Raw genomic sequence first — 22576 nt, 5'->3', positions numbered from 1 at the left:
ACAAGAGAAGCCACGAAGAGTAGCCCCCGCTCGCCACAACTAGAGAAAGTCCATGTGCAGCAACAAAGACCCAAAGCAGCCAAAAATAAATAAATTTAAAAAAACAAAGCCAGTGTGACTGAAGTATGGTAGGCAAGGAAGGGAGTAGTATAAAATGAGATTGGAGAGAAAGGCAGGTGTCAAATCATTTGGGGCTTGTAGTCACAGTAAGGAATTTTAATTTTATCTAAGTGCAACGGAAAGTCATTAACGGGTTTAAAGCTGGGATCAACTGGGTGGGATGAGATGGGGTGTGTCCGTATTATTTAGAGTTTTAAAATATCACACTGACTGCTATGTGAAGAATGGCTTTGAAGTGTTTAAGAAAAGAAGTAGGAAAACTATTATAGTCCCTGCAAGAACAATGGTAGTTTGGAGGAGAGTGCTGGTAGTCAAGATAGTGAGTAGTGAATATGGGAGATATTTTGAATGAAGACGTGACAGTATCTATTGATAGACTGACAATAGGATGACAGGGGGGAAAAGGCACCAGGATAGATCTTGGATTTTAGCTTTAGCCACTGAGTGAATGGAGTGACATCTACCGAGATGTAGAAACCGTGGGAGAAGCAGGTTTGGAGTATGGTGGATCTGAGGATCAAAAAAATTTTTCTTAAATTGGGTACGATTTGTGACTGTAAGGAAGACAGGCAGAAGAAAAGAAAACAATCAGAGTAATCTGGAAGTTGTTAAAGAACAGGGTTTAGATTTACAAATTCTTTTCCTTTTAAGAATCAATTTTGGCTTGATTGTATTAAGGACCTTTGATCCAGTAAAAAGCTCAAACTTTAATGCAAATCAAGCTTACTGATTGCTGTTGCCTATCTCTGGGGTTAAAGATAAACTGGGGATCAATAGCCCTGTATCTTTAAACTTAAGAGAGGTCAAAAGGAAAAAATCAGGAGTGAGAATGAGGGAGACAAGGAAGCCCAAAAAACAAGTACATAGAAGTAACATATTAAGTCTTAACTGTCTCTCACCCTGTCAATGATAAGGTGCTGTCTGATTCTTAAATTCCACATATAACACGATTAAGTGCCTTATACTATTTTACACAAAGTGGTAACTCAAATTTTAGCTCTCAACCTCTAATACCATTAGTTTTCCAAAGTATATTGAAAAATCCATGCTCTTTGGAGCTAAATGACCCTAAATTTAAAGTAGCCCACCACTCAGTAGCTCTGTGACCTTGAGCAAATTACTTACCATTTCTAATCCTTAGTTTCTTAAATGTAAATGAAAATAATTAACCCAAGAATTAGCATTAGAAATAACATTCACAAAGTGCCTGCTACATGGAAAAAAATGCTCCATAAACAAGAGCTACTATTATGCAAAAGGCACCTAATTCATCAATGCTCAACCCGGTAGTTTCCTCCTTAGGTAGCCCAGATCCCTGTTTCCAGAAAAGAAGTACAGATGAGAGAGAGAAGGGAACCACAGAAAAGACAATTTCATTTTCACCATGTAACACAGAAAGAAGTAAAACAGAGAAATCTGTGAATAGGCATGACAAATGGACCATCCGCAACCTACAAATGGATAGGTTCAAAGGTTGATTATATAATTCAGTTGTTTAGAACTGGGAACATACTTTCCCAGGGAATCAATGTTCAATTCAACTCTCAGACAAACTCACAAGAAGTCATCAAAATCATAATGTAGTTAAAATGTGATATATCTCAATAAAATTAGTAGAAAACTGATGAATCAACCAAACAATACAGAAAACCAAGAAACTTTAATAATATGTAATTTAACTTATTTTAGAAGCTGACACTTGAGGGAAAAGGTTTTATGGGAGGTTTCAGTAGTGATTCAGAGGGGGTTTCAGGGAAATTTCAAAAGCTTTATAAGGCTGATGACCCTGGTTCTTTATTATGTTTTACTTCACCTCAAATTTTATGGCTTCCCTTTCTTTCAGCATAAGCAAAACACTAGCACTCTTATACTTAATAGCCACGATTGCGATCATTCATTTCACGAATGAGAAGGAGCAACTGGGGAAGAACTACAGGAAAGACAGGAAAGAAGAAGGACCATAACGGATGTGCCCAAATATAAAGAAAAGAGCCTTCAATTGAATTAGATAAACTCAGTAAGTAAAAAACTGAAGGGGGTTGAGGGTGGTTAAGTACAGCACTAAAATAGTAAGGGAGGAAAAAGCCAGGTGATGAGAACTGATCAGAGTCCCACCATGATTCACTGGTTATTTTAAAGGTCACAATTTTTTTTTCCTTAAAGTGGAAGACAAAAAAAGAGCAAGCAAAGCAACCTGCCACTTATACAAAGGGAATTCTCAAGAGCTGAAGATTCATAATTAAAATTGTGACACACCAACAGAATTCAAGATTTTCTCCTAACCCCTTATTTCTCTAAATTCCTCCAAATATTCTGTTCTTTTTATGTAGATACTATTGTGATAACAGCATTATTATGTCCTGTTATACAGATGATAATAATATCTAAACTAGAACTAGAAAGATGACTTTTGACATTTACAATTACACAACAGAATAAAATTATTTTAGGAAAGTCTCCTCAAAAGCCAGCAGACATGTTATAGTCTCTTAGGCTATGAGGAATGCAGTGATTTCAAACCAGAGAGAGAAGCTTTTGATTTTCTTAAAGACATAAACCACAAATCAGTTCCATGTAGTCCAACCTATATTCAGAATCTAGCAACTCTTCCTGAGAAGTACTGAGATGCTTTTTGATGCTTTTTGAAGCCCGAAGAAATGATTAATGAAGAGATGTTATAGTCAGATAAAATAAGATTTTCTAGGGCTTGGTCTTAAGTCCAGGATCTATATCAGTCAAATCAGCCAAAGTAAATGCTCTCCAAATGAATAAAATAATTCTAAATAATCAGAGAAAACAGGACTAAAGAAATGTTAATGTGGGATGCTGAAAAGCTTGGCCCCATCAGTGCAGGAATGCTAAGATGCTGTGATTTCCTAACTACCAAGCATTGTCTAATTTCTCTCATCTACCTACAAATTTTTGTCAAATGTAAACAAATATGAAATGATTAATAAAACTGTAAAATTACTTAATAGCATTACTAATCTATGATAACAGTATGCCCATGCATTTTCTTAATTAACAGGTATTGAAAATACAATGTCAAGAGTGCCAGGAATAATTTTGAAAATAAAAAGTCAGGGAGCACTGCCCCAGTATAATTATACATACAACAGGCAAGTACAACAGTCATGAAAACGTCCTTCAGTTTACCTTTTACTCCAATTTAGAATATTCTGTTCTCACATCCTATTTTCTCTTTCCTAGCAAGATTTTTAAGTTGATATTTAAATTCTTAGGAAAAGGTAAAAACTTGAAGAGCCTTGTCAAATATGAAATCTTCATGTTAATCACGTATGTCCTTTAGTAAATTGCATTCAACTACATATATATAAATTTACATTACATCCAATCTCAAGAACTATTAAGACAATTCCTTCTTTTAATTAGCCAGTGATTTTCTCTTACAAAGGAACTATAATTAAGGTCAAATTACTCTTTAAAGTTCCCTTTAATAATAGAATATGGTAATTCCGCTGATAAATTCTTCCAGAGGAACAAGTAATCAGAAACCTGAAACTATTAAACTATTATTTGCTCTTCGGGAATTACATATTACATGTTTACTCAACCATATCTGCTAAAAGACATAGAAATCCTACCAAAGTTAATTTAAGAACTTACCAATTTCCCTTGCAATTCTGACAGCTTCATCTGCATCCTGTAAAAGCAGGAAATGAGACCCAACATTAATCCCATCAACCATTGCACAATGTCTTTAGGGCAGTCATATATTGCACTACTGCCTCCTCCGATTCATTTAATGTTCAATTTTACAACCTTCTAACTCTTTTTATTCAGAGAAATGTAAAATTAATACCATAAGTGGAATGTAAATTCTACCTCATCCTTATTATATTAAGAAACTCAAAGCAGTTTGAAATGAGCTGGCAGGAAGCACTACCAGAATTGCCAAGTGATTTGGTGCAGTTGCTGGAATTTAACGGCAGAATTTAGATGTTTACAATCAATACTGAACCATAAATCAGATCATTAAAGCTTGTCCACAGCCAGCTTGTTTCTGTCTCTGATATTTATATGTCATGTTTTCCTTGATTCTGTCAGCAGGGGGAGTTGATTCTCTATTGTTTGGGAGGAGATCAACAGATTTTCCAGAAACAAAAAAGTAAATTTCTAGTATCTATAGGAATTGCCAATTGTTCCCCTCAAAAAATTCCTTTAGTAATCTCCATTACTTTTTCTTTTTTATTTCTTTTTTTTGGGGGGTACATGTTTTATCTTTACCAGTTACATCTTGTTAATGTAAATTAAAACCTGAAATTCAATGAACCATCTAGTGGGGGGGGGGGGGGGGGGAACTTCCAAAAAGCCAAGGAAAGAAAAGGCATTCTAAAACAGTACAAGGTAACACTGTAAATCAACTCTACTTCAATAAAAATTTTAAAAATAAAAATAAATAAAACAGCACAAGGTAAAAGTTTATGAATGTAAGGATTACTTACTGCTAAATATCAACCAATGCCACTGAATGGACCAAAACTTCCCTTGAATCTAAACCATCATTAATTCTCACCTAACACGTCCGACACAGGACATTTCCCCCAGATAACAGTAAAGAGAAAGCTGAAAAGATTGTAAGTCCAAGTAAATCCTAGTAAATTTAACTTTTTAAATAATTCAGTGACATACACTAAACTATTACAGGGAATGACAATAATGTTTTGAAACCATCAACTGGTAAGAATGCCTGAATTTTTAGAAAATAACTTTAAAATATCAAAGTAAAGGTTGGTATTTTTTAAGCTTTTAAGCTAATACTTTAAAAATGTAGAGTAACCATGTCAGCATCCTCCCCCAAAATGGGAGGGCGGGGGATGTTTATAACTGCTTCATTCATGTCTAATAAAAAAAAAAATCTTCCTTAAAAGTCTTCAGTACCTAATAACATCCCCTGAATAAGGAGGTTGGCAGGGGAAGTTGTCAGAAAAATTTAATTTCCTTTCATTAGCCAGTCTGCTCCACAAATAGGTGCTTGTTAAGTTCAAAGCAGTCCTGAAAGCAACATCAGTTTTAAGTCTTTTTTTTTTTTTTTTTTAACTCCAAGCAGTCACATCTGCTAATGAGATTTTCCAAATAACAATTGTTTTCAAGTCAGAGATAAATCTATACTTTCCATTCTACCCCCACAAAAAATCAAGGTTTACTGCTTTATTACACCTTGCTGTTTTCACTGACCTTACATTCTCCAAATTTTAGCTTAAAGGGATAAAAATCCATGAAAAGGGTCATTTAATAATGTTAGTGGTTTCCACACATTGAGTTTGAAGGTTCTTTGTTCAAGCCAGTGACAGTTATTGGAGAATACTTCCCCTTAATAGCCTCTCTGTCAGGAAGTGTTAAACCTGCCAAATGCGGACAATTAGTGCCTCCCGAACAAAATACAGGAAGAGTGCTGGCTCATGGAGACTGGATTATAAGAAGACTAGAAGGAAACTTTTAACATGTCTTTTCTTTCAAACGTGTAATAGTATATTTGCAAAAGATACTCAGAGAGAAAAAACACTGCTATCTAAAAGGTTCATTACCTTGAAAAAACTAACAGGCAATGTTAGTTCATTAGTAATATTGTAATACGTATTTATATATACATATTATGGATGGACTGTGTACAGAGAGATACATGTTTACACAAAGCAAAACTTCTAAAAATTCTTTAGCTGCTACAAATCCAACACTTCAATAAACTGCCACAAAACAATCTTGTGTTTTAACTAATCAGTATGCTTAAGTTTTCTTACTATGAAAAGCAAATTCTACTAAATGACCTTCCAAGTAAAATCAAACTGTCTTTAAAATTAATTTTTCACCTGTCATTCATTCATCCCAAAATATTTAATTGAGCATATATTATGTACTAGACATTAAAAATCTCTATTATCAGTTTCAACAATAAACTATTAAGTATACCTAGCTCCAATATGTTCTTTCAGCACATATACGAAACTACTTTTAAAGAGATAAAAAGGTCCTATGTGTTGGGGTTGGCCAAAAAGTTCATTCGGGTTTTGCCGCGCAATGTTACAGAAAAACCCAAACGAACTTTTTGGCCAGCCCAATAGCTCCAAATTCAATGGCACTGACACATCCCACAGTGTAACTTCCCTGTAGGGCTACAGGTAGAAAAAATTTTTGTAGTAAAAAAAAAAAAAAAAATTGAACCAACAAGAAAAAGACCAACAATCATCTGACGAGGAAAGGGTTGCAGGACAGTATTAAGCTACATAATTCTAAAACAGCAGCAGTTCAAGAAATGGAGAAAGAGGAAAGAAGCCAACAGAACCAGTAACCATTTCTTCTACTCCTCTATTTCAGCACAGCTTACATTAAGTGAGCTCTATCATCCAACTGAAGAATAAAACAGTAAAAAATTCTGTTTTATAGAGGGTATGATGGGAGAGGTAGGTGATGCTGCTATAACCAAATAAGTAGATCACAACAATGTAAAAAGGAGCTAAAAAACTTGGATGCTTTTTCTGCAGGCCCAATTTATCTGTTAATGGTCTGTAGCACCCACCTGTGAGACAGCAAAGTCCAGCAGCTAAGAGCATAGATACTGGAGCCCAAAGGCATAGGCTCCAATGCTGGCTCAGTGACAGTGAATGCATTACCTACCAGTATGCCTCTATGGAATTAGGTTTCCTCATCTGTAAGATGGACATAATATCTCATAGGGTTATTAAGAAGATGAAATTAGTAACAGCTGAAACACACTAGAACAGAGTCTGGCAAATAGTAAGCACTCAGTTAAGGTTGGCAATATGTGATAAAATGGGCAGCCCGCACCCCCAACTATCAAGTTTGTTCCTTTCCTGCCTGCCCTTGGTTGTCCTATCCTGTGGTCATCACTCACTCTCTGAACCTGTATGATACAGAACTAATACTGGCACTACAATACTGAAAAAGTGTGCACTTGTACCTCCAGTGCCCTTCACTGGATCAGATGATCCGAGTACTCTTTACAGCTGGTAAGCAGGGTCCTTCTTGGGCAGGGAAGGGAAGTAAAATCTATAACAAAGACAGGCAAATTCAAGTAGTCCTCCCTGATGTTAAACACCCAATTTATTTCTACAGTGACAGTAGTGTCCAATACTGGCTCCACCACCCACAATTCAGGCCACACCTCTCCCTTCTCACTTGCTACATACAGCCTACTTACCAACCCTGAATTCTGTACTCACTGGATGAGAGTCCTGCTACTCATCAGTATGGGAAGCTACTTAGTTTACTTTCCTCAGCTGGTTCTGAACAAATCAGTGACTGTTTCTGAAGAAAACAAAAAAATCATTGCTTCAAGACACAACGGGCATGGGGCTTCCCTGGCGGTCCAGTGGTTAAGACTTCGCCTTCCAGTGCAGGGGGTGCAGGTTCAATCCCTGGTTGGAAGCTAAGATCCCACATGCATGCCTCAGTGGCCAAAAAACCAAAACATAAAACAGAAGCAATACTGTAACAAATTCAATAAAGACTTTAAAAAAGGTCCACATCAAAACAAAAAAAAAGACAACTATGGGTAAAAGCTCTATCTGTACACAAAAAGCATCCTCAAACTATTCTGCATTCATATACAAAGTAAAGCAAAAGTTTCAACAATCCTGGGTTCAAGAGATAGGTTCCAGCTGATTCTATTTTCCAGATAATTCCAGGTCAAACAGAAGACTCTTTTAATTTATTGATATTTTCAAATCTAAAATTTAGTACACGTTTCTCTTATTGTAAAACAGCATAATAAACATAACTGAACCCTTTTTCAAAAATATAAAGCCTTTGAAGCATCATCAGGAAAGTTATTCTCAGTTTAGCAGGAGAAAAGGATACTGATGTCTAATGTTGTACTTTTTAATTACTAGGACACAGCTTTCCGATTTTTTGGTTTTTTAAATGATTCCCTTCACACTAGTTTTTTGTTGTTATTATTTGGCTCTTTCTGCTAAAGCAAAAGTGCAGTGTTTAAAATCTGGCTAATCAGGTGATAAAAACAATTACTACTTTAAACCTACACTACATAATTTATAAAATTTATAAACATAATTTATAAACCTACACTGCGTAATTTATAATTTATAAACAGAACACGAGAAACTCAGAGAAGTCTAATAAATTTCCTGGTAAACTGGTAGGTATTAGAACCAAATGCAGCAATTTAATCTTTGTTGATTCCTCCCTCTGCTTCACACCTGACATCTAACATCACAAAATCTTACAGATTCAACTTCCAGTGTCTCCCTATACCATCTACTTGGCTCCATCCTAATACCTTATTTTAGGCCCCCTAACATTTCTTGTCTGGGTTAAAGGAAGAGCATTCTAATTTGTCTACCAACCTCAAGTTTTGCACTGCTCCAATCCATTTTCCACATCACAATCAAAATAAGTTTTCTAATTCCACAATTTTTATCATGTTAAATAACTCTTCTGCATGAAACCATTCAGAAGTTCCCAAAGGCACAAAAATAACCTCCACATCCAGATGCATAGCATTCAAAGTCATACATATCTGGATCCTAATTCTCTCTCCAGCCCTGTCTTAACTACAACCCCTCACACTTGCATACCTGCAGTTTGCTAAAGTTCTCACGGTCTCCCAGCTCCAAGCTTTCACAAGATATTTTCACTGACCATAATGCTGCATCTCCATCAATTCCCCTTGCTTTTTAGCTAACTCACTACTACTCAGACTTCAGGTTATCCCTTAAATATCCTTCCATTGGAAGTTCTGCCACGACGCCCTTAAACTAGGGTAGGTGCCCCTCCTACATGGGCCCAACATACTCTGAGCTTCACATTATTAAAATGTATTAAATTGCCTGTCTATCTGTAGGTCTCCCTAAGGGGACCTAAGGGGACTTGAAGCTCTTTGAAATCAGCGTCTGCGGCTTGTTATTTTTCGCTAAACAAGTGGGCTGGGATTCCAACCCTGTCTTCCAACAGCTTCAGATGAACACTCTTCATTCATTCTGCTCTCAAGTTCCTGAGATCAAGTTAATAAGATACTGAAGAAAATGAAAGGCAAATACTCATACCCGATGACTACTTGAATACTTGACTACTTTAAATGACACTTTAAAACATTAGTTTCTCTCTAATGAAAAGGGTAACTCAAGAACAAGACAGAAGGAAACCATTCCAGAAGACTCCTTAAGTACTACACACAATGTTTTAAAAGAATGTGGGAAACCATCTCCATATAACGTCCCAATAACATTCAAAATAATCAAATGGAAAAGGAACAAATGTTTTAAGGAGAAATATAACAAACTGAAACCCCATTAATTTACTCAAGTACTTGGAGGAAAAAAAGTAGACTATAGTTGCCAAGAAAAAGAATTGTTAAAAAAAAAAAAGAATTGCTTTAAAAATACCACAGATCAATGGGAGAAAAAAAAAATATGGATTTTTAAAAGATGGAATTATCTATAATTAGCACATAGTCTTCCAATGCAAAAGTATTGCTTAATGCAGTTGCTAAAACAACAAGGTATTCCAAAAATTTACACTATTTATCTGCATCAGCAAACTTCTATCTGCATAGATACCACCAAAAGCAATCTTTTACCTAACAAATCTAAACTACAAAATGTGAAAAGTAGTGAAGTTCCAAATGAATGTGGAATTACTACACAAGGATTCTAAAGTAACCAAATTTAACAGAAAAAAAAATGTAGTCTCATATCAGAAATAATTAAAAGCAAACTATAAATAAAACTAGTATTAACATTTGTCTGAAAAACGAAGGGGCATTCCTTACAGTCATTTTTAAATGCTTATCTGAAAACTATATCCTGCAGGTTCAGTTGTGGTTTAACAAATTAATTCAGACAAGAGGTGTTAGGAACTGTATACCATACTTAACACAGGTAATGAGAGTCTATCATCATTTGAGAGTGTAACAGGATCTTAAAAAATCACCTAAGGCATACCAGGAGACAACACTGACAAGAGAGTGGATTTATTTTCTTCAACTTTCTACTTTTCCCTATTTTCCAAATTAACCGAGGTTGGAAATTCAAATGCAGATCGTCAAATGCAGCCTCCCTGAAAAGACAACCAAAAAAACCTGTTGATCAAGCAAAACCAAGTTTACTACAGTAAAGGATACCATCACCTTGAAGCAATCTTGGAGGTTCCACTGGAATCAGTTCAAGACCTACTAAAAGCCACAGTTCAAGATCCTAGCTTCAAAAACTGCAGTGCTCCTGTGATGCCCACTGAGCCCCCCACGCTCAGGGGTCTCCCCAACCACAGTGGTGAGAAAAATCTCACATTGGGGAGAGCTTCAAAAAATCCTCAACATTTCTTTTTGTTTTTTTGTTTTTGTTTTTTTTTTTTTTTGCAGTACGCGGGCCTCTCACTGCTGTGGCCTCTCCCGTTGCAGAGCACAGGCTCCGGATGCGCAGGCTCAGTGGCCATGGCTCACAGGCCTAGCCGCTCCGCGGCATGTGGGATCTTCCCGGACCGGGGCATGAACCCGCGTCCCCTGCATCGGCAGGTGGACTCTCAACCACTGCGCCACCAGGGAAGCCTCCTCAACATTTTTTGTTCTGAGTCCATAAGACAAAGTTCATATGGAAGAAGACAAGCATAGGACCTATAAGTTCATGTTCATGTGTCCAGGAGCCAGTGACTTCAGAAGGTTTCAAGGGTATCCAAATAGGACAAAATTTGCCTTGAAACCCATATCAAAACCTTGAAAATTTTCCCCTGTCTTGACTCATTTTTTTTGTCCATGGGAGTCTGAGTCTGGAAGAGATCTCCCCTCCAAATCCTAAACCACCAAGGCACTGCACACTGTCAGGTCTGCAGTTAGAGATGGCCAACCATTATTTGGTAAGCCACTGCAAGACTTTCGTAAACAGGTTTGTCTCAGGATGCCTGTGCTGTAAGTCAGACTACTCCTCAAATGTATTAAATCTGTAACTCAAATTCATGTTCTTATCTTTCTAGATGGCATAATTTCACCACGGATAGTTTAGAATTATAATAGACTCTTTCATCAGCTTTTGGTATGAATGATTCATCTGAGAGGCACACCTTAGGGGAAAACAGGGAAGCAAACTCTCAAACACCTAGTGTTCTGCATTACTAGGTGCAGAATAAACTAATGGCCTTACAGATAAAATTAGATGCTCCCGCTCCAGAAATTAATATCAGTCTTTTGATAAAGACACCTGCAGATTTTACAACCAGAAGTAACAATGAGTAAACAATTGTTCTGTATTAGCCAAGAAAATGACGGAAAAAAATATAACAGGCTATGTTCCAAAAGCGAATCAAGTACCCATTTCAGTCATCAACTCAAAAGGAGAAATTTCACTAATTATTACTTATTGATACTGGCGGTATACTATCAAACTTAAATCCCTCCATCATTACAGAAGCTCTCTCTCAGCAACAACAAATTACTCAGATAATGGTTATCTCTAATATTCCTCACATTTCCCGTGTCCCAGCCCCCTACTGTCACCTTTGAACCTTTATTCAAGGAACATTCCTTCCTCCTATGAGACACTACACACACTGACTTCATAAGAAAGAATCTACAATGCAAACAGAATTCCCAGATCAAATGCTCTCCTAATGACCTTGTCCTTGAACTCCTGAGGACTCTGCTACTAATCATCAAGACAGAATTAATCTGGACTCTGACTCATCACTACCCTTGTGACTAAATCAAGCCCAAACTGACGATCTCAAGAAGGCCAGATTTCTTGCTCAGGAAAAAAAAAAAAAAAAAATACAATTATACCGGGAGTATTAGGGCTGAATAGACCAAGGTTCATAAAACCACTACCCAAACTCTCTAAAACGAGAATGTAAAGAAGGACTAAAACCCAATAGTTGACAGCCTAATAAAGAAAAAACTTGTCATACTCTGCTCAGGGCCTTTCAAGGCTGCAATCAAGGTATGGGCCAGACTGCATTTGCATTTGGAGGCTCAACTGGGGACAAATCCAAGTTCATTCAGGTGACTGGCAGAATTTATTTCCTTGAGGCTGTAAGACTGAGGGCCCCACCGTTTTGCTGGCTCTCGAATAGAGATCATCTTTACTTAGATACTCAGAAGCTGTCTGCAGTTCACTGCCATGTGGGTTTCCTCAATATGGCTGTTCCCTTCATCAAGCCAGCACCTAGAATCTGTTCTCTAGTCTCCTAAAATGGAGTCTTTTATGATAAAACATAATCACAGGAGTGACACTCAATTACTTTGCCCTATTAACGTAAGTGAACGCAGTGATATTCCATCACCTTTGCCGTATAATGTAACTTAATTAAGGGAGTGACGTGCCATCACCCTTTGCCATAGTCTCTTAGAGAAGCGAATCACAGGTTTTACCCAAACTGAAGAGGAGTGGATTACACAAAGGCTTGGACGCCTGGAAGTTCCTCAAAAAGTTAAGCATAGACTTATCATATGACCCAGCAATTCTACTCCTGAGTATATACGCAAAAGAACTTAAAAAGAGGTATTCAAACAACAGGTATCCTACCCTCCAACATTCCCTCTCCCCGTTCCCTGTCTTATGTTTCTTATTTTATTATTTATTATTTGTCTCCTTTTTCTATAGCAAAAGCTCAATGAGGGCAGGAATATTTTTTTGTTTTGGTCTGCTTTGATCCCTACTATATCCTATATCCATAGCACTTCAAACAATGTTAGACAAACAGTGTGCACTTGTTAAATATTTACTGAATAGATAAGTAAACAAATAATTTTAAATGTGGTAAATGAAGTACAGGGTATTAAGGGAAAATTCAGTAGAGGCCTTAATCTAACACATACAGTCAAGGAATGCCTCTGTGAGAAATGTATGTTTAAGCCAAGACCTAAACTATGTGTAGAAGACAGTCAGGAGTGAAGACCGAAGCAGAATCAACACTCATGTGTCAGAATTATGAACAGAAGTTTCAAAAATCTAAAAGATGTCATACATGGTCGGTACATCCAGTGCCAAGGGTAAGCTGGCACAGTATCAGTTTGAAGAGAGAAACAAAGGCCAGCTATTCAAAGGATTTAAATGAGTAGTCATTCAAGAGTTTTTAAACACAGGCATGTGATCAAATCTGGATTTCTGAAACATCACTCAAGCTTTAGTGTCGAAATTTAACTGGACGGGACCAAGACCAAGACTGGCTACAAGGGGACTTCCCTGGTGGTCCAGAGGCTAGGACTCTGCGCTCCCAGTGCAAGGGGCCCAGGTTCGATCCCTGGTCAGGGAACTAGATCCCACACACCGCAACTAAGACTTCGCATGCCGCACTAAAGATCCCCCATGCCCTGACTAGGACTTGGCGCAGCCAAATAAATAAATATTTAAAAAATAAAAAAGACTGGCTACAGGGAGAGCAATTGGAAGGCTGATGAAGTAATCCAGACTATATGATGTTAGTTGGAACTTGGAATTAGTGTGAGGAAAAAAATAAAAGTAATAGATCAGAAAGATACTTAAGTGAATTCTCTGTAGCGGTATTTATTAGGAACTCCAAGCTTCTAGCTTGTGAAATGGTGTGGAAAATGCCAGCACCTTCTCAGGCAAGAAAGGAAAAAATGAGAAGTTTACAGCAGGAGTCAGCAAACTTTTTCTGAATAGGCCAGGTAGTAAATATTCCAGACTTTGTGGGTCTCTGACACAATTACTCAACTCAGCCATTATCATGGAAAAGCAGCCATGGACAACATATAAAGGAAAGAGCATGGCTGTGTTCCAATAAAATTTTATTTACAAAAACAGGAGTGCCTGGAGCCACACAGAATGCCAATCCCTGGCTAGAGAGAAAACGATGAGTTCAGCTTCAACTTGTTACTTTTATGGTGCCTCAAAGGCATCAGGTAGACCTGTTTAAGAAGCAACTGGATATGCAGTTCTAAGGCAATATCTAGAACAGATATACAGGTGTGAGATGTGAAGCCATAAAAATAAGTTATATTGCTTAGAATGAGTTTGTCCAATAAGAGAAAACCCATAGTAAAACCAACATTTAAGGGACAAAGGTAGGAAGAATAATCAGCATGAAACTAAGAAGAAGCATTTAAACAAGCCAAAAATACAAAAACAAAACTGGAATGGAGTAATGTGCCAGAAGTGAGTATTTCGAGAAGGAAAGAGTAACCAAGAGACTGAAATGCTTTGAAGAGACTGAGAAGACCAGGATTAAAAAATACACACTGAGAGGGAAGAGATATGGGAACATATGTATATGTATAACTGATTCACTTTGTTATAAAGCAGAAACTAACACACCAACGGTAAAGCAATTATACTCCAATAAAGATGTAAAAAAAAAAAATTACACACTGGATTTCATGAGAGGGAGAGGTTGCTGGTAGCCTTTTCAAGAGAAATTTCAGTGGGAATGAGGAAAGAAGCCAGATGTATACTAAAGATAAGGGGGAAAGTGTGGAAATGAAAGCAAGTGAGGACAATTCTTCCAGCTATGGAGTGACAAGAGGCTACTGTGCTCTCTGAAGAGGAGGAACACATATTTCTTTCCACTAAACTGGAAGCACCATGGTGTGAGGGACCACGGGTTTCTTTTATCATCAGGTGCTTCCCACTTAGCTCAGGGATGAGTACATTTTTGACTGATTGAGCATTTTTAATAGCAATAATAATGGAAAGGCGTTAAAAGACAAGGAGAATTTTAAGACACAGAAGAGAGGAAAGACAATGACTGAAGACTGTAGCCCATGAAGTCTATAAAGGGTACATCTAGAGCATAAGAGGAAGAACTGGCTTTACAGAGGATAGGGAACATCTATTCTTTGTAAGATGAGAGAAGGGAAAAAAATGGATGAATACATATTGAGTAAATATAGGTAAATATGGGCAAGAAGCTGAGGATATTTACTAACCAGGGGCCATGCTTGCTAACTGTCCTGTAATTCATGAAATAATCCAGCACAATGAAGAACTGCCCAGCCCAGAAGGTACAATAAGAAACACTGAGATGAAGAGTTCCTGCAGACTAATTCAAGTCTACAAAGGGACTCTTTTCTCATGAGAAAAAAAATGAATAATTTTCGGCAGTGGGGAGGAGCACAGAGAGGAAGGGGAGACACATACTCCAACTTCTGCATGTCTTCCTTAGAAGACTTCAGCTGCAAAAACGGCTTGCTGGTTGAGGAGTAGTGCTTGGGATCTACAGTGACACACAGCTATACCAAACAAGTTTACAATTCACATTTTATGCATACGGACAGAAGCTCACCGTAAAGATACAGATAACATCATAATGTTTCAAACATTAAATATATACCACCAACAAATGAAATCCACACATCTAACAGCACATTTTTATATCACCAAGTTTTCTCCTATGAAAGTGAAAGTCAACACTGATCATTAAATACAATGCTTCAGGGGCTTCTTGCTCTTTTTAACTTACGCTATTCAAAATAATCCAAGTGTAAAGAACATTGATTTGTTTAATCTATACATGAATACTTTAAAAAGCAAAAATTGCATTTTATCTTACACTTTTGACAAAATGTTTGACTTCAGGACATGCACTATAAAGATTAGAGTAAAACAGTTTCTCACCTTGACCACTCCATCAAAGCCAGGGATTGTGTTAACCTTTGCGTTCTTAGCTAATAATTTGCTTTCAATCTTGTCACCCATGGCTTGAATAGCATGTGTATCAGGTCCAATGAAGATGACATCTGCTGCTGCCTGTGAAGAAATGCCAGTATAAATTTATAACAAAAACATTTCAGTGCTTGATATGGAGTCACAATTTTATAAAAAGAAAAACCCATATGTATATTTACTAGTTACTCACAGACCAAGAACAACTTAAAAGCAAGGATTTGAGCTAATATATTACAATATATAATACTGTGTTGCATATAGTATATGTGCACAAAGGTATATGAAAGTCAGGTCAAAGAAAAATAACTAAAAGTAATGAAGAACTCCTACTTGATATTAACAGTATTCTTTGGAAAAGCAACTTGAATGGTGTTGTAGTTATATCTAGTATTCTGCCACCCAAACTAAACAGTAAGTTCACCTTTAAAATGCCTTATAAATCTTTGTATTCTCAATACCCTGCAGCACAGTGCCTACTTTAACATGCCAACTTTGTGCCAGGCTTTGAGCTAAGTGTAGGGGATAACATGGATGAAAACCACAGAATATCAACTAATTCAAGGGAACATGAAACAGATCACCAGTACCTCAGAGAAATAGACAAAATAAAGTATGCAATGTTTACATCCTTGTGACTATAAGAAATGAGTAAAGAATACAGTAGGAATTTACCAGGCAGAGTTATGATTTCAATCAAAACTACTCTATATAAATCACGATTAGTTCCCCAGCAATGGGTCCACCTCTCTGTGTATATGATATTAAAGTAAACAAAATGCTAATGAATACTAATTAAGGACAGAAAAAAATACCGATGGAGTTAGTGCCACTGTAGGGCATGGTCCAGAGAAGTGAAAAGGGGGTTTGCTGAGGTAAAGAATGAGGTCATTAGGTAAAGAACGGAAGTTAACTATGAAAAAGGAAAAATCAGATTGTATGCAGGGCATCATCATAGTAAGTTACCTAACTGCTGATTCTCCCATGACCTTTGGTCAGGGTCAGTATAACGAATAAATCATATAATTTACATCTCATATTCTACCTACTGGCACTGCTGCCTGAAAAGACTCTCGGCTTTAGAAAGGAGCTTCATTCTCCTTATGAGAATATCATCCAGAGTACCTACTGCAGTGTGGTGTTTGGATTGCTCTCAGCCATTGTGAGCAAAGAGGATTAAACCCACCCAGAGCAGGAGGAGGAAGTAGAGCAGGGACACAACAAAAGGAATATATGAAGAGATAAATATTTGGGAGGTGATATGACAGTTTCAACTTTACACGTGCTGAGGTGAGATGCCTGTGGGATAGTCAAGTGCCCATGTTCAGGAGACAGAGAGGTCCAGAGGTTAGAAGATAGGTCCAGGCTGAGATACAGATTTTTAAAGGCATCAAATAAAGGATGGAATTAAAAATTGTAGATGAAATCATTCAGATAAAATGTACAGAAAAGCCAATGCCTTTAAACTCAGGATGTATACTTTCCCTCCTGCCCAAAAACAAGACAGAAGGGGAATTTTTAGATTTTGAGTTTAAAGCCTCTTTTCTTTGTGTGACAAGGGGGTAATAACCACCATGCAAGTTTGACTGAAGGACTGAATAAATAATAATATAAAACACGAAGCTGAGTGCCACAACTGTTAGCTCTTGTCCCCTACCCAGAAGTCCTGATAAAAAAGAGAACACTAGAATAATAAGACAGCTAGGTCCACAGGACCCCAAAATACGTTACAGGAACCAAAATACCAACACTTACCAGTGTTACAATAACAGAATGCTAGATAAGAAACCTCTTCAGCCATAACAGATGCTCATTAAGTACCTCTCCATCAAATGTTTGTATGTAGTTTTAACAGAACCTCATTTTCTTTAAAAAAAAAAAAAAAGAAAAAAAAATTTTTTTTTTTTTTTTTTGGCCATACGCAGGCTTCTCACTGTTGTGGCCTCTCCCGTTGCAGAGCACAGGCTCCGGACGCGCAGGCTCAGTGGCCATGGCTCACGGGCCCAGCTGCTCCGCGGCATGTGGGATCCTCCTGGACCGGGGCACGAACCCGTGTCCCCTGCACCGGCAGGCAGATCCCCAACCACTGCGCCACCAGGGAAGCCCCCCAAAAAAAAAATTTATGTGAAACCCCCAAAATGTAAAGCACATAAAAATATGGAACTGCTCTGTAAGAGGGGAATGTGGTAGTAAGACTACACCTCCACATACTCTGTGTCTCTAGCTGGATAAACTAGTCATTTTGGACCAGAGCAATAATCATACTCACTTCTATTTATCCCAAACGTACAACCCAATAAACACTAAGAGGAAACAATCATGTTTCAACTACCAATTGTCTTTCCATATTCTCATTTTACTTGCTAAGATGGAGGAATTTTTATCATAAATGCTGTTTTAAATACCACTATGCCAGGCAGATGTAATCAAGGAATCAGAATACCTACACAAAGAGTTGAAGAAATACATAAATGAGAACATCCAAAATACATTATGATTACACTTCTGATTAACAAGAGCCCAACAACCAGGAACCACTGATTAACCAGACTTTTTTCATGCATTCTAATTTGAGGAAAATTACTCACCCCAAAATGTGAAATTACCAAGAAAGAAAGCTCACATCAAGTATTTAGTGACTATTCTTTCTCCCATCCAACACAAAGAAAAATAGCCAGTAATACACTGAGTAACTACTCAAACAGATGTTTCAATAAACTAACTTCCTTTCTATCTTTATCTTTTTATGTTTTGGTAGTACTCCCTGGGTTAGCCTTTAAATGTAATTAAGGCAAATTAAGGAAGCAGTATCATAGCTCTGACTTCCGTAATTCTTTGACCAAAAAAGCAAGGATAAGACAGTATGGTAATTGCAGAGTGATGAAGCATGTTTCAAAAGTCCTGAGTTTTTGTCCAGAGTGATTTGTGTGACTTAGAACTTAAGGCCAAAATTTATGCACTAATAACCTTTCAATACTCTACTATTATTAACCCTGTATCTTTTGCTACCCATTTTCCCTAATCACCAGTAAGTCTCTTCAGCATGCCATAGCAAAAAAATTTATTTCTCAAACTATGCTTTTCAAGGAACTTGTAAATTTACCATGAATGATAAATATAATACCTAAATACAGGTAAATGTATAATGGTCATGAAAAAAGTGGGAATTTTTTCATCACTGGAAACACTTTTGTAGTGATACCTAAGAGAGAAATTACAAAAAGCTGAAATCACTGCTCTAAGACTGAAGAGAAAAAAAATACTGTTTTCATTTTCTAAATTCTGTGATTTTATGGTTCTGGTCATATTTTGATAAAAGAATGGGGAAAAGAGTTGGGTTTGAGCAATGTGCTAGGGAAACAGAGATTTAATTTACAACAGGCTTTATGTTGCAAATTCAGAAATCATCATCTGTAAAAATTAAAATGTATGATACATAATTCATTCTTAGAAATACCATGACAGTTAGTAAATTGCTAAGCTATGAATCCCATTTTTTTTTTTAACGTATATATTTTAGGTTCATAAGGAATTACTACTTGGATAACTGTAAAACTAAGGTCAGACAGACATGAGCCATAGCCATGGAAAAACTGCTGAACTGCCTGAAGGACCTAGACTCTGGACTTTAATTTTTTTCCATGATAAAAGAAAAAAGAATTTCTAGTAGAAAAGGCCAGTTTCAGGACTGGTGCAGAGAAGTTAGCACATGAGATAAAAAATTGAGTCAGTGAGAAAGCTTTCAAAAATTAATATAGCTATCTCAAAAGCACATATTAGTGCTACCCACTGAATGTGTTGATAACAATATGAGTATCAAAAAGAATAAAAGAAATTACAAGGTTAATTCATCTTTTCAAGACCACGAATAAACCTTTTCCTGCTACCTCTGTTCAAGTATTTGAACTTCTCAGACATATATCACTGATTTTAAAAAATATATAGCTCTTTAAAAAGCAACATAGAGGAAAACTAATTTCACACATAAAACTAAGCAAAATAAAAGTGTCAAGGTAAAATCCTATACACTGTTTTTATAAGAAAAAAATAAGAACTAAAAAAACATCCATGGAGGGAAAAAAGCACGAGAAAGACATGCTAACACAGCAGATCAAACTGTCACCTATTATTTCAAAACAAGCTGAAAGGGCTTCCCTGGTGGCACAGTGGTTGAGAGTCCGCCTGCCGATGCAGGAGACATGGGTTCATGCCCCGGTCCAGGAAGATCCCACATGCCGCGGAGCAGCTGGGCCCGTGAGCCATGGCCACTGAGCCTGCGCGTCCGGAGCCTGTGCTCCGCAACGGGAGAGGCCACAACAGTGAGAGGCCCGCGTACCACAAAAAAAAAAAAAAAAAAACAAGCTGAAAGACATTTTAAAATAAGAAAACATGAAATAAGATATCAGAATTAGAAATGCTCTGAAAAGACGTGATAGACCTAAGGATAGAATTAGAAATGCAAAAGAAAATAATTTGGGAAGTGAAGACTAAACTAGAGGGAAAATAAGAGTGAATAAAGAAAACAAATAATGACTTACAAGAGACAGAAAGTCAAAGGAAGAAACTTTTTAAAAATTTAAATGTAAAAAAAAGAAATTTTTTCTAAACTGCAAGAGAAAATGGCAAATACTAAAGATAAAGAACATCCAACATATGGATAAGAGGAGTCTTTGGCCCGGGGCTGGGGTGGGGGGTGGGGGGCACGGAGACTAAAACAACGAAAAAATACTAAAAACCGTAACTCAAGAAAACTTTCTTAAAACTGAAAATACATATTAAACATACTACAGCATACCTGAAAAATTCAACCCAGAATGAACAGTACCATGATACATTCCAGCAATACTACTAAAGGAAAAAAACGAGAATATGTGACTTGTACAAAAGAAAAGTTTAAATTCTCACCAGACTGGGGCTTCCCTGGTGGCACAGTGGTTAAGAATCCGCCTGCCAATGCAGGGGACATGGGTTCGAGCCCTGGTCCAGGAAGATCCCACATGCTGCGGAGCAACTAAGCCCATGCGCCACAACTACTGAGCCTGAGCTCTAGAGCCCATGAGCCGCAACTACTGAGCCTGCATGCCACAACTACTGAAGCCCGCGTGCCTAGAGCCCGTGCTCGGCAACAAGAGAAGCCACTGCAATGAGAAGCCTGCGCACTGCAATGAAGAGAAGCCCCCGCTCGCCACAACTAGAGAAAGCCCACGTGCAGGAACAAAGATCCAACGCAGCCAGAAATAAATAAAACAAACAAACAAAGAAACCAATGCATCTTAGAAAGGTGGCTGATTAAAGGCCTGAAGCAAGAAATGTAAAACATGAGCCTAGAATATCTTGTCAGATCAGAGAGCAAGGAAGCTATAAAAGATTATGAGGGTCAAGTCCAAAAGACCATGAGCCAACTTAGGTCCCCCGGCCAAAGAGGGACAACTTGAGATTCACTAGTAACTCCAACAGATTTAAACCTACAAAATACGTTTAAATCTATGACTTCATAATGATACTTTTAAAAAGAACTGGGGGCTTCCCTGGTGGCGCAGTGGTTGAGAGTCCGCCTGCCGATGCAGGGGACACGAGTTCGTGCCCCGATCCGGGAAGATCCCACATGCCGCGGAGCGGCTGGGCCCGTGAGCCATGGCCGCTGAGCCTGCGCGTCCGGAGCCTGTGCTCCGCAACGGGAGAGGCCACAATAGTGAGAGGCCCGCGTACCGCAAAAAAAAAAAAAAAAAAAAGAACTGGTTAACCAATTTATTACCTCAAAAACTAGTAAATAAAGGTAAAGAATTATACACTCATCTTGCTCTTTCTATATGAATTACACCCTTAGGAAACCAAACAATAAATGAGGGGAAAAGTCTCTTTATAAATATATTCCGATTAATTAATGAAAAAGATGTTAGAATTAAAATATCACCATTTTGCAATCTAATGAAGCAATAGCTATAGACAGTAAGCTTCAAAGGCTGCTTAGATCTTAAAAAGCAGTAACAAGACATGTGCCTCCTACAGTCTTGGTCAAAGGAATTGAAACCTAAGTCTGATCCCCATCTCTGAAGCCACTTTGCCAATCTGTAGGAAATGCTACAAGAATGGAGGGAAATGCAGAACTGCACCATGATTATGCAATCAGCTAAGTCAAGACTGAGAGACACTCTACAGGTCAAACAGCCCAAGGTTCGTCAACAGATAAACTGCAGGGAAGAGAAATGTATGTGAGGAGAACCTATGGATTGAGAGATATTTAGAAGACCTATCAGAGGTGAAAATAAATGGGCAAGACAAATCACAGTGTCTAGGGATGCAAGTTTGGACCATAAAATTATTTTAAAATTCATGAAAAATGATTACTATATAAGTCAAAGTAATGGATACATCTGGGGAGAGACCAGAGGTTAGGACTCAGATGGGTCACACGGACAGGCCTTCTGGGATTCAGGGCAAATGTCTCATGACTGAACCTACGTAATGGCTACAAGATTCCTCTCCTTACGCAAGCCCACACTGGTTCTGCATAGTTTTTTCTGTATCTGTCTTTTTTTCTACAATAAAAACTCTGAAAACATTCTCAGAGTAGCCGCCAGCTTATAGGAGTAAACCCAACACCTACACCAGAAGCAGCCACAGCAGCAGCACCCACAGCCAGCGAGGCGTTTTTCAGGCCGGTTTGCTAACCTCTTCAGGGGACTTTTTTGGCTTTTTTAAAAAAAAAAGAAAAGAGAGAGAGAGAGAGAAAAAAAGAAAGTGCATTCTCATGTTTGGCTGGGATGCTTCAGTAGATGGTTATTTTGCACAAAGTGAAGCGTGATGAAGTGGTAACAACCACTGCCACTATAGGTTAAATGTGAAAA

The 22576-nt window shown here is 37.6% G+C and overlaps 1 protein-coding gene across 7 annotated transcripts in view; it reads right to left on the bottom strand.

Annotated features, from left to right (window-relative positions):
• Nucleotides 1-22576, bottom strand: part of PCCA (propionyl-CoA carboxylase subunit alpha) — a 350996-nt gene that overhangs the window by 239251 nt on the left and 89169 nt on the right. For all 7 annotated transcript variants that reach the window (XM_065895812.1, XM_065895815.1, XM_065895813.1 and 4 more), the window contains 2 exons: nt 15681-15812; nt 3748-3784 (listed from right to left, as the gene is read on the bottom strand). In XM_065895812.1, the coding sequence (XP_065751884.1) occupies nt 3748-3784; nt 15681-15812 (169 nt within the window). The remainder of the gene's footprint in view (nt 1-3747; nt 3785-15680; nt 15813-22576) is intronic.

Source organism: Phocoena phocoena, chromosome 18, assembly GCF_963924675.1.
Source record: "Phocoena phocoena chromosome 18, mPhoPho1.1, whole genome shotgun sequence".
NCBI lineage: Eukaryota > Metazoa > Chordata > Mammalia > Artiodactyla > Phocoenidae > Phocoena > Phocoena phocoena.
The sequence above is the reverse complement of the archived record's forward strand: the minus strand, read 5'-3'. Positions and strand labels throughout refer to the sequence as shown.